We start from the raw sequence: 19766 nt of genomic DNA on the forward strand, positions 1-19766 counted from the left end.
ACACACACACACACACTCTCTATAAACATTTTCGATTTAGAGTAAGCTACCTCTGACCATTGTCTTCATCATCATCACACACACACACACACAATCCATAAATGAATCAATCATCAATTACTGAAGCACCTCTCACCTGATGAAAGAAGCAATCACTCCCCCAATGACGTTACCCAAGTCAACAAAAACACATGTAAGAAGCCAGGAGCGAGCTGTTAAAAAACAACCCGAGATTTAATTTTAAAAAGTCAAAGCTCCTTTTATAAACAAAGGCGAGTTTTCTGAATTTCCTGATGATCTGATCATCGTGGGTCCTGGAGAAGCGGCTGCTGCAGACCGCGGTGCGATGGGGCAGCTTCTAGGAAGGAGCCGCGCCCCCCGCTGCCCAGGGTGCAGTCAGCCTGAGCTGCTGTCCGCAGGCCCCCCTGATTCCAGAGAACAAAAGGAAAACCTGTCCATCAGGTGAGGCGCCAGCACTTATCTGTGGTCCACGCTGTGTTTAGGAAAAGAGACCAGCCCTTTCCGATTATGAGCAGCAGGCCTGCCTCCCGATTCCAAGTTTCTGTTCAGAAGACCTGTGAGTGTTAAAAACCCTTCACCAAAGAGTTCTGGAGGGAATTTCCTGGCAGTCTGATGGTTAGGACTCCAGTCAGGCCCAGGGTTCGATTCTTGATTGGGGAACTAAGATCCCTCAAAATGCACAGCCCCCAAAAGTAAAGCAGAGAGTTCTGGGAAAGGTGATCAAGGGGCAGATTGGATTTTTTTTTTTTTTTTTTTTTGCCTTACATAACACCACATTTAACAGACCCTGGTAACTCAACTGGCTCTGGCCTTCATATACATCTGAAAGCTCTTAAGGGAAACCGAGACACCTTCTCTCTGAGGGAGGCGTAAAGATAAGGCAGTATTGATTACTCTGCACCATCACTCACTCAGCTTTATAAGCCGGAGTTCCACCCGACCGCACTTGGGAAGCTTAGTAGGAGAAGTGAGACGAGCGGAGCTCAGAGAGGTAGGTGGGCACGTCCCAGCCCGGTGCTTCCGACGCAGGGTCCGGGCCTTCCCTCCCCGCGGTCTCCCGCTGGGCTCGGCGCGCAGGATGCGGAGGGCGGGACGGGGATCCCGGCAGAGAGACGCTCGGGGTCACAGTGGGGAGGGACGCACAGGCTGTCTCTCTGCTCTCAGAGTGAGGAGGCCTTTAACGGGTTAAATGATACACTCTTTCCTTCCACGGGCCGCAGCCATCTTTCAACGTGTAACTAAGGGCTGACGTTTTCCGAAGACGTCTTCTCCGATAGAGCCGGGAGTCCTGGGCAGCGGCCGCCGGCGACTCCCGCATCATCCTCCCGGGGGCCTGGGCCTCCACCGCCCGTCCGGTTCACGGATGACCAACCCGCAACACGGAGGCAGCACAGCTGAAGCGATGGCTTCCCAGCTTTTTGTGTGTGTTTTAACGGAGTTCAACTGCTCTACATTGCATTATTTCTGCTGTGCAATGACGTGAACCAGTTATACATACACATACCCCCTCCCTCTGAGACCTTCCTCCGACCCCCGAACCCCATCCCACCCCCCACCCCCAGGTCACTGCGGGGCACGGAGCTGAGCTCCCTGCGCCAGACAGCAGGCTCTCGGCGGCTCCGATGTGCACACAGTCGTGCGTGGTCAGAGCCGCTCTCCCGGGTCGTATCCGCGACCCCTCCGCGGGCTGTGTCCACACGGACGTTCTCCACGTGCGTGTCCGTCCCTGCCCTGCGCACGGGTTCTTCTATACACGGCTTCCTGCCTTGAATCTTCATTTCTGACACTGTTTAATGTTGCAGAATGTGGGCAACTGGGCTCTAAACATGGTCTTCCCTTTTCCTCTATCTCTGCCACGGGATGGTCTAATTAACTGGTCGTGATTCCTTTTCATTCAAATTGACCTAACGTGGTATTTGTGGCCTTTAGGGAATGGAATCAGTTATCTGAACGCGCTCTTAATCTACACAGGATAAACTGAACGCATTATCAAGCTAACTGACGCTCTGATGAAAATGCCAGCCCCCCTCCCAGCTCCCTGCAGGCGTCTTTGCGTCTGAAACTGGGCTGCAGTCGTTTCTATAACCCTTCTCTCCCACCACTTGGCCGGCTAGCTCACTCCGCACAATTCTTTGTTGTTTTCCTTGGGCTGGTCGATCAACAGGCTCATTGTTTTTCTGTCAAAGTAGATTTCAGCTTATAGAGAGAAGAATTTTATGAAACGTGTGCTGTAAACTAAACCAACCCCCTTTGGCCACTTTATTCTTTCCTAGAGCACTCCTGATTGTTGCTAGGAGTCTGGACTGCTCTGTTATCATTCATACAACTTCAGGAAATTTCATTTTCAGGTGACTTGAGCCTTTACCAACTCTCAGGTTCAAAACTCTCGTTTTGCTTGCCATACAGAATATGTGTCAAAAATGAAAACTTCAGTGACACATCAAGAAACATTTTCAGAAATGCTGGAAAATATTGGGAGTACTAACCATCTTCAGGATAACTTTAAAAATAAATTTATTTACTTATTTTTGGCTGTGCTGAGTCTTCACTGCCCTGCAGGCTTTTCTCCAGTTGCAGTGAGGGGGGGCTTCTCCCCCTGGCCGGCCACGTGTGGGCTTCTCATCACGGGGCGTCTCTTGTTGCCGAGCACAGGCTTGCGGGCACCTGGGCCTCGGTAGGTGCAGCCTGGGGCTCAGGACTGTGGCCCCCGGACTCCAGGGCACAGCTGAGGAGTTGCAGTGGATGGGCCCAGTTGCTCCTCGGCATATGGACTCTTCCGGGACCAGGGATCGAACCCGTGTCCCCTGTATTGGCAGGTAGATTCTTTACCACTGAGCCGCCAGGGAGGCCCCAGGATAGTTTTTAAAAGGCATTGATCATCGCAGAGCTGCTGCAGTAGGAATTCTACAAAATGTCTGGTTTCCTGTTTCACAGATGAGGAGACGTGGGGACCTGCTACAGGGCGACGTGTGTCCCGTCTTTATTTACTTTTAAGTTCCTCTCACACGCTACTCAAGTAATGATCAAAAGTCTCCAAGCCAGGCTTCAGCAATACGTGAACTGTGAACTTCCAGATGTTCAAGCTGGTTTTAGAAAAGGCAGAGGAATCAGAGATCAAATTGCCAACATCCCCTGGATCATCGAAAAGGCAAGAGAGTTCCAGAAAAACATCTGTTTCTGCTTTATTGACTATGCCAAAGCCTTTGCATGTGTGGATCACAATAAACTGTGAAAATTATGAAAGAGATGGGAATACCAGACCACCTGACCTGCCTCTTGAGAAACTTGTATGCAGGTCAGGAAGCAACAGTTAGAACTGGACATGGAACAACAGACTGGTTCCAAATTGGGAAAGAAGTATGTCAAGGCTGTATATTGTCACCTGGCTTATTTAACTTATATGCAGAGTGCATCATGAGAAATGCTGGGCTGGATGAAGCACAAGCTGGAATCAAGATTGCTGGGAGAAATATCAATAACCTCAGATATGCAGATGACACCACCCTTATGGCAGAAATTGAAGAAGTAAAGAGCTTCTTGATGAAAGTAAAAGAAGAGAGTGAAAAAGTTGGCTTAAAGCTCAACATTCAGCAAACAAAGATCATGGCATCCGGTCCCATCACTTCATGGCAAATAGATGGGGAAACAGTGGAAACAGTGTCAGACTTTATTTTTTGGGCTCCAAAATCACTGCAGATGGTGACTGCAGCCATGAAATTAAAAGATGCTTACTCCTTGGAAGGAAAGTTATGACCAACTGAGACAGCACATTAAAAAGCAGACACATTACTTTGCCAACAAAGGTCCGTCTAGTCAAGGCCATGGTTTTTCCTATGGATATGAGAGTTGGACTATAAAGAAAGCTGAGCACCGAAGAACTGATGCTTTTGAACTGTGATGCTGCAGAAGACTTGTGTGTCCCTTGGGCTGCAAGGAGATCCAGCCAGTCCATCCTAAAGGAGACCACTCCTGGGTGTTCATTGGAAGGATTGATGCTGAGGCTGATACTCCAATACTTTGGCCACCTCATGCAAAGATCATTTGAAAAGATCCTGATGCTGGGAAAGATTGAAGGCAGGAGGAGAAGGGGACGACAGAGCATGAGATGGTTGGATGGCATCACCGACTCAATGGACATGAGTTTGGGTAAACTCTGGGAGTTGGTGGTGGACAGGGAGGCCTGGTGTGCAGCAGTCCATGGGGTTGCAGAGAGTTGAGCGACTGAACTAAACTGAAAAGTCTTATTTATTGAGTTGTGTATCTTTGGCTGCACTGGACCCTCTTTGCTGCATGCAGGCCTTCTAGTTGTGAGAGTGGGGGCTACTCTCCAGCTTGGGTGACGGGCGTCCCCTGCAGGGCTTCTCTTGTGGGGCGCAGGCTCCAGGGCTCGCAGCTTCTGAAGTTGCAGCTCACGGGCCCTGGAGCCTGTGGGTTCAGTAGCTGTGGCCCCCCGGCTTAGCTGCTTGACAGCATGTGGGATCTTCCCCGCACAGGGTTCAAACCCGCGCCTCCTGCATTGGCAGGTGGATTCTCACCCCCGTACCACCAGGAAAGTCCAACATGTGGCCCACGTTCTAGAATACTCTTGGGTGCGGAGGAAGCACTGCTCTCAGAGTGGTCCACGGACCGGCAGCATCAGGACTGCCTGCGACCTCACTAGATGCAAATTCTCAGGCCCCAGCCCAGAACTCTGAGCCAGAATCTCCAGGGATGAGCATCTAAGTCTGAGTCTTCTGAGGGTAAAACTATAAACTCTGCTGTTGTTTCAGTGTGACTGAAGTCTGGAAGCACTATACGTAAGAGGTCTTGTGGGAAAATCCTAGTCGTATAGGGCAGAGCTACACCATAGGGCTTTCGACCGTGCCGGAAATGTCCTGGTCATGCACCGTCCAGCACAGCAGAAACGACAGGCGACTAGCCAACTTACCCACTTTTTCTGCAGGAAGATGAAATAAGAGTTTTCACAGTCAAACCCCTAGGTTGCATTTCAGTCGAGCATTACTAAATGTACTAGTCACGTCCAGTAAAAATCGCTCGTGAAGGTCCCTTTAATCTCCCCTAACGTGCAGTTCTCTCCCATGTCCCAAGAAGTCTGGCATCACTGTCCTTTTTTAGGCTTTTAAAAAAGTGTTTAATTAATTTTTTTTTGGCTGAGCTGGGTGTTCATTGCTACTCTTGGGCTTTCTCTAGTTGTGGTGAGAGGGACTACTCTCTAGGTCCCATTTTAGTAAGGCGTTATGAATGCCTTAATTTAGAAGAATTTGGTATTTATCTCCCCTGGAATTTAAGTGCTCCAAAAGGAGCCAGTCATGGAACCTGTGTTGAGACCACGAGGCCGTGCAGGGCGCCCCCTCCCCAGAAGGCTGCGGCGTCCGCAGCGCGGCGCGCACCCGTGCTGATCTCCGCGGTGAGCTCCGCCGAGTCGCGGCACCCTCGCACTATGCTCCGTGTCCACTGTGCGAGATCTCTGCTGACCTCGGCCCTGAAGAGGTGCGTTTCAATCCCCTGCTGGGTGCCAGTTCGCGTCGCGAAAGACAGATCCACACCGGCCTGGGGCGATCCTTTCCCTGGACCGGAATGGACCAGCCTGTTGGGAAGAAGAGAGAAATGATCACAATGGAAGCCACTGTATCCACCTGATACGGCACTTGAGAAACAGCTCCAGCTGGTGATTTGCGTGAATTGCTCTCATTCTTCTGGTCTGGAACCCGCAGACCCAGGGCGCCCGGGGGGCACGATGGCTTTCTGCCCCTTCTCACGCAGCTCCTCACCAGCGGTAGAGGGAATGGATACAGTGGCCAGGAACTGGGCAGCCAGTAGCCTATGCAGACACTTAGACAGGAAAGGAAGGTACGGAAAGGACAGAGAGCAATTTTACATAGTGTGCACGCCCCCACCCCCGCACCCGCCCCGCCCCTGCCGTTACATACACGTGACCCAGGGCAAGCACGAGCGGAGAAAGGAAATCTGTTGCTTTCTGAGCTGGATTTAGCGCCTCACCCCCACCACACGTACCACTTGCCTTGTACACTGGAGCGTCTGGCTGCAGAGAACGCACTTCTGGGTGTGCAGTTCTCATGCACTCAGCCTCCAAATGCAAGCTGACAACCATGGGACTCAGCTAAAGAAGCAGCAATCTGTGTGTGTGTCTGTGTAAAGCTTGAAAAAGAGGGCTTCCTGGTGGTCCAGTGGTTAAGAATCCACCTTGCAATGCACCAGACACCAATTCGATCCGTAGTCCAGGAAGATCCCATATGCCTCGGGGCACTGAGCCTGTGGACCACAACCATGGAGGCCTAGAGCCCACCCTCCACAACGAGAGAAGCGCCACAGCAGAAGCGTGAGCGCGACAATGAGAGAGCAGTTCCCACTCGCTGCAGCTAGAGAGGGCCCCAGAGCAGCAACGGAGTCCCAGCACAGCCAAAATAAAAATGAACCATTAAATAAAAATTTCTGAAAAGCTTGAAGAAGCACAGTGATGCTGAACTTCTTCAAAGGTGGAAGAGAAGTGCACTTAATGGGAGATTAAAGTGATTTTCAAGAGTGATTTTCACTGGACACACTGACTTTAGAACATACATCCAGCATAAAACGTGACTCCCACGGTCCATGCTTTCTAACAGGCCAGGGGAAACAAGGACGCTCAGGTGCCGCCTTCTGAGCAGGGCTGGCTCCTCCTCTTCACTCGCCCCGTTTAAGCACTCGGGTCTCTTATGCTTGCTCCTTCTCCTCCATGTCCAGCCGCATTCTGGGAGAGACTCTCGTGTCATTAATTTGCAGGAGAGCATGAGTACAATGTGAAAAATGTGCCTCGTCTCCAGGATATTCGCATCTGCAGCCTTTTCTTTCAGCACAGAAAGAGCCAGCTCGTTGGTTGCTAGTGGGATTCCAGGTGTTATCCACTTGGTGGATGGGGAGTTATTTTCTTAGGCAAAGGGCTTGTTACCTCTCGGTTAAAAGTTGTACAGAAGAAATCCAAAAGCTTATTTTCTCTTGCCAGTTTAGATACTGTAGACCAAAATTATCAGTGAAATAAAACCTACTGTAGCCCACTGAATTCCTAGTGACAAGCTCCTATAACTCTGAGGAGCTCTTTTACTTACAAAGTTGAAATTCGGTGGGAGGGGTGGTTTGCAATGCTGACTGGAAGAAAAAGGTTAATTGAAAAAGGCTTTTGATTATACTGTTCTTTGAAGATAGAGAAGGTACAGAGGATAAGAAGTGTTGGCAAGAAAGTGGAGAAAGGGGAATCCTTGCACACTGTTGGAGTTTATGTAAATTCATGCAGCCGCTACGGAAAAGAGCATGGAGGTCCCTCACAATATTAAACTTAGGGTCCAGCAATGCCACGTCTGAGAATATATCTGAAGGGAGCAAAATCAATATCTGAAAGAAATATCTGCACCCCCAAGTTCACTCCAGCACTATTTATAATCACCAAGCCACGGGAGCAGCCTGAGTCCCCATCTGTGGATGAGTCAATGAGGAAGACAGGATGCATACGTTCGAAACGTAGTGTTATTCTGCCTTAAACAAAAAAGGAAGTTCTGCCATCTGCAACCTTATGGGTGAATCTGAAAGCATTATGCCAACTGAAGTAAGCCAGACAGAGACAGAGATGCGGCACGACATCACTTATGTGAAACCTTGAAAAAAAACAGTCAAGCTTACAGAAGCAGAGAGCAGAACTGTTCCTGACGAGGGTTCTCCGCCTTCCCCAGCCAGGAGAAATTCAGTTGACCAGGATGCAGGCACGGCTTTACTGGGGTCCTTGCTGCAGCAGCGGGGAGCGAGAGGAAAGAGGTCCCCTTGCTCACTTGCTCCCCCACGCGGGGAAACCCTGGCGAGGAGAGGGGGGGGGGCTGCGTCCCAGGCCGCGTGGGTCGTGGCTTTGGCTCCGCCCGCCTCAGTGGTGCCCTGAGCAGCAGCGCGCTCAGCGGCCTGGCTTTCAGCCAGGCTCCCAAAGGTGGCAGTTGGGTTTTTGACCTCTTTGTATATTTGGGGTCCAGAATGTGCCCCAACTGTGCGTGCACACCGCTATTTTCAGTCCCACAGTTTCTTTGCGTTTTGTCACTCGAGGAGAAGTTGGTCCAGAAGCACCCACTGCCGCTCCCGCAGCGAAGCGCCGAGATCCCCGCCCGCCTTTGGACAACGGCTGCTGACGCTGGGAGAAATGGGGTCACGCTGGTCAAAGGCTGCAGATTTTTAGTTGTGGGATGAATTTGTTCTGAGGATCTAATGAATAACACGGTGATAATACTGTAGACTCGAAATTTGCTAAAAAATACAATTTGAAAAAAAAAAGGTAATGATGTGAGGTGATGGATGTATTAACTTGATTGCGGTAATCATTTCATAATGGGTACGGACAGGAAGTCATCACGGTATACATTCATTTGCCAGTTTTGCCTCAACAAGAAGGACTATAAGAGAATCTGTCTGCAGCTCGCTGAGAGGAGTGCGGGACGCTGTGACGGGGACTCCGCTGACACAGCTCCTCCCCGCAGCCCCAGGGATTTCACGTGTAGAGACAAGAGTCCAGCAAATCGGAGGAAGGAGAGCGCTGTGTACTGAGAGTGACTGAGAAGCGGCCCGAGGCTTCATCGTCTGGGGGAGAGTAAATAAAACGAGAGCATTTCTCAAAAGTCTAATAGAGAATTTAAAGGGACTGAGGGTCCGGTAAAAATTCATTAAGAAGAAGCATGTAGAGAAAACACAAATTCACACTGCTTTCTTAGTTGCTCCGCGGTGTTTTTCTACTCAAAGGCGTTTACATTTCAGTCATTTCAAGAAATCTATCCGGGACGTCCCTGGCCACCCAATGGTGAAGAAAGACCGCTTCTAAAGCAAGGGGTGCGGGTCCCCCTGCCAGAGAACCAAGATCCCACCTGCTGTGCAGCGAGGTCAAAGAAATAAAGTTAGAACACCACCACCACCCACAGACGGAAGTAAAATGAATGAAATAGAGGAGTATATCTAGTGCTTCTCGTGTCAGTTGGGCGCGGCTGGCAGGCTGCCTGGTAAGCTGAACAGGGACGCGGGTTTGGGAGGAATGACCCCCTGCATCGGGACCCTCTACTGCCATTTAAGGTAAACGGTCTAAGAGTCAGCACTTCCTCAAGCAGGGCTGTAAAGGTGGAATGAAGGGTCTGCGTGTGGCACCCAGTACAGAACATAGCTCCGGTTTGTACTCAATAAATCCTTCCATCCCTCGCCCCTGGCCTCAGTCTCCTTATTTAAAAAATGTAGTTCCTGCCTAGTGTGCGTACTGGTAACAAAAGGACACTCCTTCCAGATGAAAATCGAATGGGTGGGGAACAGCACAGACCTAACAAGTTGCTTGGGAGTATGTGTGAATGTGGGGAAGGGAGACTCTTGATAAGCAGGCCTTCCCGGGTGGCTCAGTGGCAAAGAACCCACCCGCCAATGCAGGAAGCAGAGGAGGCCTGGGTCCGGTCCCTGGGTCAGGAAGACCCCCGCAGGAGGAAATGGCAGCCCACTCCTGCCTTTTTGCCTGGAAACTCCCATGGACAGAGGAGCCTGGCGGGCTGCAGTCCATGGGGTCACAAAGAGTCGGACAGGACTGAGCGACTGAGCATAGGTATGCCATTCAATGGGTTTCCCTGGTCCTCAGCTGGTAAGGAATCTGCCTGCAGTGCAGGAGACCTGGGTCCCACCTCTGGGTCGGGAAGATCCCCTGGAGGAGGAAATGGCAGCCCACTCCAACGTTCTGACCTGGAGAATTCCAGGGACTGTACAGTCCATGGGGTCGCAAAGGACTGAGCGATTTTACCTTACTAACTTACTACGCAATTCAATGACATAAAACAGAAGCTTGCAAACAAAGACATTAAAACGTCAAGCAATTTTGTGGGTGGTTTTATTTCTACTTATTTTTTTAAAGTTCTTAAAAATTTCTCTAAGCAAAATATAGCACACAATGTAAAGATTAGTTTTACAAGGCGATGGGGCTAAAACGAACCCGAATCTTTCACTTTAATGTTTAGAATCAGGACTTCCACGGCACTGAAAAATATAGACATTCTGACTCAGCGCAGAATACATGTTTTGATTGTTTCCTGTTGGTGGCAATCCCGCGTCGGAATGACGTCGTCCGCGCCGCCGTGCGCGGTTCCTGTCTTGCTGGTCTAAGTTGTCATGTCTGGCTCCTGCCACCTGCCACCCGCAGGCCGCGACACGGCCTGGCTCAGGATGAAGCTAACCGGCCCCGGGGCGGGGGTGGTGGGGGGTGGTGTGTGTGACACCCGCACTGCGGCCTCAGTAACGCGCACCGCTGGCCGCCGGCAGACGAGACGGGAGAGAGCTGAGCCCTGCGGGCGGAGGCTTCGGGGTCCTTCTGGATCCCGGGGGCCCTGAGGGGCCTTCAAGGAGGCCTCTCCCTCTCCTTCCGACTGAGCATCAGAGACCACTGAGGACAGAGACTGGAGAAGACAGAGGAGCGGGAAGGAGGGAGGAGGCAGGCACACGCGTCTGCAGCGTCTGTGCGCCGGCCAGCGGCCCGCGGGGATGGGCGCGCTCCCGCGGGGATGGGCGCGCTTCCGGGGGGATGGGCGCGCTCTCGCGGGGTGGACGCGCTCTCTCAGGGATGGACGCGCTCTCGTGGGGATGGACGCGCTCTCACGGGGATGGATGCGCTGAACGCGCTCTCACGGGGATGGACGCGCTCTCACGGGGATGGCGCGCTCTCACGGGGATGGCGCGCTCTCGCGTGGATGGACGCGCTCTCACGGGTTAGACGGGATGGGCGCGCTCTCACGGGGATGGCGCGCTCTCCGGATGGGCCCGCTCTCCCTCGGGCGGCCAGCGGCTCAAGGGGACGGAAGACTCTAGCCTTGAGGTCTTGGACTTCCGCGGACCTCGGCCGTCGTGTGAGAGCCACGCTTGGAGCAGATGACTTGCTTCCTGGGATCGAAGGTGAGCTGAGCCTGCAGGGGCTGGAGCCCGCGGGACCTCCTGGGCTTCTCTGTGTGTGAGGTTCACTGCTCAGGTGCTCACGCTGACAGGTCCGGGGTAAAGGAAGGTGTTGGGGGAAGCAGCTTACTACTGACAGCTCAGCGATCTGCTGGTACTCCAGAGCAACGTGGGTGCCCGTCCTCTGGACTCCACACATATCACCAATCCACTGCTTCAGAGCAGGGACTTTTTTTTTTTTTTTTTCTGCATGGTGGGTGGGATCTTAGTCCTCAGACCAGGGATTGAACCTGAGCTCCCTGTGTTGAACATGCAGAGGCTTAACCACTGGACTGCCCGCACCCTACGGCTTCAAGATGACCACCTCATCTCTGATGTCCTTCAAGGTAGCAGGCTTGTCCCATCTCTCGTGGTTTCCCTAGTGTCTAGTATCCCACCTGACTTATGGTCAGAGTTCAACACCTACTGGCTGAGTAACTGCATGGACGCAACGTTTTCAAGATGTTTTTGAAACGAGAATTCAAGTGGACAATGAAAACTACGCATGCACACACACACACTTGACCTATTTTGAAATCCTTTGAAATGTGGGGCCACTGAAAAGTTTTTAATGGGCTCTTCACTTGCTGACTGCATTTGGGGACACATTACAGTAACCAGATTCGGGTTGCTATGTACCGAGTAAATGTCAGCTGGACTTAAGTTTTTAAAAGTCATCACTTGGACATTGGAAAAGGTAGGGCTAAGGATAGAATCTGTTGGCCTGACTTTCCCCATTCTGCTAGGAATGGTCTTTTTATATTCCTCCCAAGATTCTTTCCAAACATCTTTCCTGATCTGTAGTCCCGGGGGAAGACTCTGAAATAGCTACTATTTATCTTTCAATTATTTTACATTTTAAGTTATTTGTGTATCCTTAAAAATATGACCATGTTTTTCTTATCTGCAGCTGGGACTGAACTATAGCAACCCAGAAAATGCTGTCTCCCTAGAGAAGATAACTTTCTTACCCAACAACAAAAAAATACTGGTACCCTGGGGCGAGTTTTCAAGCTGCAGTTTACACTCAATTTCTAAGTTTTCTCTGAAATGGCTTGAGAAGCCCAAGGACATGTTTTGTTTCTGGTTACAAAATTCAGATACACATTCCCATGGTTGGAAGCAAAGCCACCAACTCCAGCAAGAGTTTACACTCCCTATGAGTGAGTGTAAAAGTGCACGTAAGTGAAGAAATGAATAGAACCATATAATATGAAACAGTGGGGCAATAGAATAAAGCTATCAGAGCAGAGAAGCAGACACTCAATCTTGGCTCTCAGCCAACTGTATGACCTTGACAAATTTCCTTAAAAAGAAAAAAATTTGGCTGCCTCTGGCCTTAGCTGTGGCATGTAAAATCTTTTCCTGCAGCTCACGGGCTCAGTTGCTCCCCAGCATGTAGGATGTTAGTTCCTGGACCAGGGATCGAACCCATCCATGTCCCCTGCATTGCAAGGTGGATTCTTAACCACTGGACCATCAGGAAGGTCCCTTGACAAGTTTCTTAAACTCTCCATGCCTCGGCATCTTCAAATGCAATCTGGGATGGATCAGCAGTATGTTAGGATGAACTGAGTTTCAGGAATACTGCATGAAACAGTACCTGGCACAGAAAATACTGTAAGAGTCGTTATTGTAATTAATTTGAGCTGGGTAGGACTTTTTATTTGATTAGCCCCTGTTGCACATTTAGCACCTAGAACAATTCCAGGCACATGGCAGACACTCAGTAAGGATTTGTTAAATGAATGACTGAATGAACAACTGGAACATGAAGAGGACTCTTTTCTAAGAGGTTTGATTAATTACTGCCAGAGGAACCAGAGATCAAATTGCTGACACCGCTGGATCATCGAAACAGCAAGAGAGTTCCAGAAAAACATCTATTTCTGCTTGACTGTGCCAAGGCCTTTCACTGTGTGGATCAAAATAAACTGTGGAAAATTATGAAAGAGATGGGAATACCAGACCACCTGACCTGCCTCTTGAGAAACCTGTATGCAGGTCAGGAAGCAACAGTTAGAACAGGACATGGAACAACAGACTGGTTCCAAACAGGAAAAGCAGTACATCAAGGCTGTATATTGTCACCCTGCTTATTTAACTGCAGAGTACATCATGAGAAACGCTGGACTGGAAGAAGCACAAGCTGGAATCAAGTTTGCTGGGAGAAATATCAATACCCTCAGATGTGCAGATGACACCACCCTTATGGCAGAAAGTGAAGAGAACTAAAGAGCCTCTTGATGAAAGTGAAAGAGGAGAGTGAAAAAGTTGGCTTAAAGCTCAACATTCAGAAAACAAAGATCATGGCATCCAGTCCCATCACTTCATGGGAAATAGATGGGGAAACAGTGGGAACAGTGTCAGACTTCATATTTTTGGGCTCCAAAATCACTGCAGATGGTGATTGCAGCCATGAAATTAAAAGGCGCATACTCCTTGGAAGAAAAGTTATGACCAACCTAGACAGCATATTCAAAAGCAGAGACATTACTTTGCTGACTAAGGTCTGTCTAGTCAAGGCTATGGTTTTTCCAGTGGTCATGTATGGATGTGAGCGTTGGACTGTGAAGAAAGCTGAGTGCTGAAGAATTTATGCTTTTGAACTGTGGTGTTGGAGAAGACTCTTGAGAGTCCCTTGGATTGCAAGGAAATCCAACCAGTCCATCCTAAAGGAGATCAGTCCTGGGTGTTCATTGGAAGGACTGATGCTGAAGCTGAAACTCCAATACTTTGACCACCTGATGTGAAGAGCTGACTCATTAGAAAGACTCTGATGCTGGGAGGGATTGGGAGCAGGAGGAGTAGGGGACGACAGAGGATGAGATGGTTGGATGGCATCACCAACTCAATGGACATGAGTTTGGGTGAACTCCGGGATTTGGTGATGGACAGGGAGGCCTGGCGTGCTGCAGTCCACAGGGTCACAAAGAGTTGGACACGACTGAGTGACTGAACTGAACTGAGATATTATGACTTGTCTTCCACTCTCTGTCCCTCAACCATACCAAAGAGTAGTTATGGTTCAATCCAAAGAACTTGGATTTGCATCCACTAAATTCTAATTTCCAGATTAATTCATCCTGAAAAAAAATGCTCTTGAAAGGTGACCGGGATCGAATGTTGTGTGTGATTAGCCTAACATCCATTTCCCGTTTCTGCTTCCAAACCCATCGTTAGCAACTAGTGCTTTCACTGGCGGCTCACGGTAAAGACTCTACCTGCTGACGTAGGAAATGCAGGTCCAATCCCTGGGTTGGGAAGATCCCCTGCGGGAGGAAATGGCAACCCACGCCAGTAGCCTTGCTTGGAAAATTCCGCGGACAGAGGAGTCTGGTGGCTACAACCCCTGGGGCTGCAGAGTCGGACACAGCTGAGCACACACGCACCACCATCAAAGTGAAGGGGGTCTAAGCCGTCCGTCTTCTTATCGGACAGAAAGAAAGGACGGAATGTTCAAAATTACGTCCTCTGCCCAAAGCACTGGGTACCAGGAGGCTCAAAGAGGTTGTGTGATAAGCCCCCTTTCAAGTCAGACTCTCTGTCTGAGATTTTGGGAGCTTGGCAGTAGAAGGAGCTGGCCCTGGGGGGGCCAGCCGACAATGGAGGTGATGTGAGGCTGTATATCGCTTCTTGATCCTCAGGCCCCTTTTGTCTGATTAGTTTCAAGAAAAACACAGAAAACCCTCCTTCCCAAGGGATGCTTATGCACTAGCTTAATTCTGGTAAGGCGTTAGAGAATGTCGCATAAAACATTTCATTAAAGACACTTTTATTAATATCCTTAATTAAATCCAAAACAGTTGCAGCACACAGATTCAGCCAAATTAGTAAAATTACAGATTAGGTAACTGGGTTGCTCAGCAATATTACACCCTCATTTTCGTTAATTGCTGTAATTAGTATCTCCAGGCATATGCCACAGTGCAAGCCACAGAAAAATAAAAGGAAGAAAGAAAGAAAGGAGGAAGGAAGAGCAACTGGTCAGACCCCTTCAATGGTTCTGGGGCTCCTCTTGAATGCTTTGTTATATCAGCTGACTACCCTTACTTGGGGCCCAACAATCAACATTCTCCAGGGAAGACGTGAAGGGGCAGAATCCCTAACAAGACCCGAACCATCAGACAGGAGGGGCTGCCCAAGAACAAGCCTGCTGCCCCTCGGCCGAGAGTCACTGAACTCCTGCCTCACTGCACCTTCTAAACTTCTTCCATCTGAATATGGTGGCAAAGGAATCAGGCTAGGTCCCATCTCTCAGAAGGGGACATCATTAGGGATACTGAGAGTAAGCCAAGACCTGTTAAACAAAGGGGAGTAAGCAGCGAAGCAGACTGGAGCCCAGTTCCGACCAAGGCTCATCCAGCTACACTCTCAGAGCCACGTGACCATCTGCCACGCATTCCCCGCGGCAGCACTCAGGACCAGCTTCGTGCTGTGAAGTAAGGGGTTCCAGGTCCCTATTTCCATCTCACACTTCCTCGTCCCTGCAAACAAACCCACAACTCTTCCTTAGCCCCGTCCTAACAGCTCAGTGGTTACAAGTCCTTGGTAAACGCAGTATCACGTGTGGTGTCAAACAGATCCAATTCCTTTTCAGCCATTCATGCATTAATGCCAATTACTTTATCCAGTAGCAACAACTGCTGGCATTTATCCATCACTTATGTCTGTTACACGCTGAATGCTTACACTCACTGTAAGAGCGGTTGAGAAGTCCATCTTATCAATAACTGGAAGAGCAGAAGTTACTATTACTGCTTCCCGTAGGTGAGACTTGGATCGGGAGAAACTGATATTAATGCTTTGCCTCATTGCAAGCAGAAGTCTCAGAATCTGACTCTTGGTTTGTCTGATTCCAAAGTCCACGAATGTCCTCGCTCAGCTAATCCCCAGCCACGTCTGAAGGGCTCCCGCACCGGCTTGAGTGAGGGCAGGGGCAGCACCAGACATGTGGAGACACTCGCGGCAGACGGAGTGAGGGCCAACCGCACACTTCTCGGTCTGACACAACATGGGTTCGCGGGCACGTGGCTGCTTCTGTGCCGCCCAAGGGGAAGCCCGTGGAACATGCCCACGCCCTCCATGAGAGAGGGGCCTCCCAGGCTTCCAGTGAAGACTGCAGGCTGATTGTACTTTAAAGTTTGACAGATGCAACTGGCCAGCCTTTCCCAGTAGAAAGCATTCCTAAAACGTCCGCGCCCGTCTGAGGCGGCAGCTACTTTGCACTTCGAAGCAGGTTAGCTCCTAAAGCACGCAAGATTCCCCGACACGTTTAGTACCAACGCTGCGCGTCTCTGGCTCCCAAGTGACGTCAGAGGGGAGCAGAGTGACAGGTCGGGAAACTGGGTTGAGAGCAGCGTCGTTCTTTTTACAAGCTCTGTGCTTCCGAAATTTTCCCCAACCCCTGGGACTGGGTGGGCAGAGTTTGGGGGTTGTACTTCTTCTAGAATCCGAGAAACATTGCGACCTTAATGCTGGTCCTCCGTGGCCCTGTCTCACTTGCCAATGATGGCGACAGTGGCGGAAGAGCAACGCGCAAGGACGCCTTTCTCTCTTTAATGTCCAGCAACACCGAATAGGCTTTGGCTAAGCAAAAAGGAAAGAAAGAAAATGCTTTCCCGCCTCATAAAAAGCCGAGGGATGAGAGTTGCTGCTATGGGCAGCACCATCAGGGCACAGAGAAACCACGGAATGCTGTCAGTGGAAGAAATGACTGCCTGGCAACTTCTCTGTGGCAGCTGACACCAAGACCACTGTGAGCATTTCTAGTGTCTCTGCCTTGACACAATCACATTTTCATCTTCCAGAAAAATATAAATTTGATATGCCTGGAACCTGCACACCTCCCCCCCGCTCCCCAAAAAAGAAAAAGAACCACAAACAAATCAGCAAGTCAACTGAAATATCTGAGCTGAGGAATGATTTCAGAAGAAGCCTGTTTCCTACTGGCTACACTCCCAGACAGTTCTTCTGCAAAAAGAAAGAGCCTCTGACGTTCTGACCGACGCTTTCCAGGACTGCTAAGATGAAGGCTCAAGGACTGATGGCAGCCAGTCTTGCTGAGTGCATCACGTTAAATAAGGCCATCCTGGAGTCAGTGCAATGGGTTGAGTTCTGCCCCAGCCATCAGTTCATACAGGGAGGCTCTAATCTACAGTGTAATTGTATTTAGAGACAGAACCGAGGTCATTAAGGTTAAATGAGGTCACAAGGGTGGGGCCCTGCTCTGATGGGATTAGCGTCCTTGTAAGAAGAGACCCCATAGAGCTCGAGTTTTCTCTCCTCAGGGACACAAGGAAGTCATGTGGCCATGCACAGCAAGATGACAGCGTCTACAAATCAAGAGAGCTCTCAGGACTTGCCTGGTGGCCTAGTGATTAGGACTCTATTCCCAGCACAGGGGCATGGGTCTGATCCCTGGCCAGGGACTAAGATCCTGCTGCAGCACACACACACACACAAAATCGAGTTCTCACCAGAAGTAAACCATGCTGCCACCCCGATCTTAGACCTCCAGCTGCCGGAATTGTGAGAGCTGGTCACCAACCTATGGTAGCTTGCTGTGGCCGCGTGGCAGGTGTTACGCTGAACAAGTCTGTACTTGAGGCTCTGCTGTGTGCCAGCGTCCTGTGCCCTGGAGGACCCACTGACGGGGCACCGCAGTCGCTCGGAGGAAGCTGAGGTGGAGGGAGGGCCGGCGGAGAAAGCCTATAGGACGGGAGAGCAGGGCAGCCGTATGCACATCCCAGGAGCTGCTGATGACTCTGTGGGCACCTGGATCCAGGACAGCCTTCAAACTCACTCATCAGTGGTCACCACTGCTTGAAGCAAAACGGTGCTTCTGAAGAACACGGAGGACAAAGGCCCCGGTCCTGGCTATGGCGTTTCCTTCCCGCCAGGAACCCTGGGAGCCAGTAGAGTCTTCTGAACCAGGGGCTCTCATCTGCCCACATCAGAAGCACCTGGAGGGCTTGTGCCCTCACATGTGGGCTGGACCCCAGTTGTGGAGTTTCTGATTTAATTCCTCTGAAGTGGGATGGAGCATTTGCAACGTGCCCCAAGTTCCCAGGTGGTGCTCACGTTCCCGGCTGGCGATGACACTTTGAGAGCCCCTGGTTGAAGCCCTGGGCATAAACTCCAGGTCTCAGAGAGTCCCCAGCTCTGTGCTCCCTCTGCTGTAGGATCTGAATGGCTCTCTGTTCATGACTAAGTTGTCAGGAGCGCTAAGAAAAGATTTATATGATCCACTCAGCAAATTCGAAGAGCCATCTGATCTTCAGGGAATAGGAAATATGCTACTGGGAGGCTGTAGAGAGTGGTGCAGTTGTTGTTTTCAGTCACCCCATTGTGTCCGACTCTTTGTGACCCCATGGACTGCAGCACGCCAGGCCTCCCTGTCCATCACCAACTCCCGGAGTTTACTCAAACTCATGTCCATTGAGTTGGTGATGCCATCCAACCATCTGATCCTCTGTTGTCCCCTTCTCCTCCTGCCCTCAATCTTTCCCAGCATCAGGATCTTTTCAAATGATCTTTGCATCAAGTGGTCAAAGTGTTGGAGTTTCAGCCTCAGCATCAGTCCTTCCAATGAACACCCAGGACTGGTCTCCTTCAGGATGGACTGGTTGGATCTCTAGTCTCCTGTGTTGCAGGCAGATTCTTAACCATCTGAGCCACCATTCTGGCTTTACTGAATGGTGGTTAAGAAGATGGATTCAGGGCTCCGCTGGTGGTCTAGTGGTGAAGAATCTGCCTGCCAGTGCAGGGGATATGGGTTCAGTACCTGGTCTGGGAAGATTCTACATGTCACAGGGCAACTAAGCCTGTGTGCCCAACTACTGGGGCCTGAGCGCCTAGAGCCTGCGCTCCACAGGAGAAGCCCTCACACAGCAATGGGAGAGTAGCTCCTGCTTACTGCACACAGCAACGAAGACCTGGAGCAGCTGGAACTAAATAAATCTTTTAAAAAAACAGAAAGTGGATTCAGAATCAGAATTCCGAGTGTGTTTCTCACCAGCTGTACAAGTGTGGGTAAGTTACATAATCCCTTAGTGCCTCAGTTTACTTCTCTGTGACACAGGAAGAAAACCTAAACCTCGTGGGGCTGTGAGGGTTAAACGTGGTGCCTGAGCACTACATCTGAAGCTTGTGAAGCACAGACTCCTGACTCCTAACCCGGGCCTGCTGAGCCAGGATCTCCAGGGCAGGGTGCTTGGGGCCAGAATCACTAATGGACAGCCAGGTGATTCTTCAATTGAGCAAGTTTTGCAAAGTCAGGTAGAATCCATGTAAAGCTGTTGGCCTTTTCTACGCTGCTTCCACAAAGGTCAGCCACGGGTTTATTAGCAGCTGGGTCTAGCTATTTGCAGATGGTACATAATGGCCTTCCTGATAAAGTTACCCAGGATGATTAATTAGCAGACACCCTAACCTATAATAAAACTTCAGACGATGTGGCTCTGTATCTACAAAGAAAAGTTAAGTGAACTACACATTTCAGACTCGTGTATAGCACTGTTTATAAATAATACCTTAAGAGAAGGTCTTCAAAAGAAACAAGACTCCCCTTCTTTGGAAAAATAACGCTACTAGACAGGCTGTGTGCCTGAATGTTCATATACCAAGCACACAGAGCCACAGGTGCATGCGTGGAACACGCGAGAATTAAGTGAGAGAGTCGCTCGATAAGCTTCAACATGAGTCTGGGGAGCAGCCCTCCTTCCCAGAGGAAGTGCTGGGCGGCTTCTGTAGTGGGAGGATCAGGGTTTCTC

The 19766-nt window shown here is 50.2% G+C and overlaps 1 protein-coding gene across 1 annotated transcript in view; it reads right to left on the reverse strand.

Moving 5' to 3' along the window:
- Positions 1–19766, reverse strand: part of SNTB1 (syntrophin beta 1) — a 246696-nt gene that overhangs the window by 7155 nt on the left and 219775 nt on the right. The window contains exon 5 of the mRNA XM_040261800.1: positions 5412–5608. Within this exon, the coding sequence (XP_040117734.1) occupies positions 5412–5608 (197 nt within the window). The remainder of the gene's footprint in view (positions 1–5411; positions 5609–19766) is intronic.

The sequence above is a fragment of the Oryx dammah genome, unplaced genomic scaffold (assembly GCF_014754425.2).
Source record: "Oryx dammah isolate SB20612 unplaced genomic scaffold, SCBI_Odam_1.1 HiC_scaffold_19, whole genome shotgun sequence".
Classification (NCBI taxonomy): Eukaryota; Metazoa; Chordata; class Mammalia; order Artiodactyla; family Bovidae; genus Oryx; species Oryx dammah.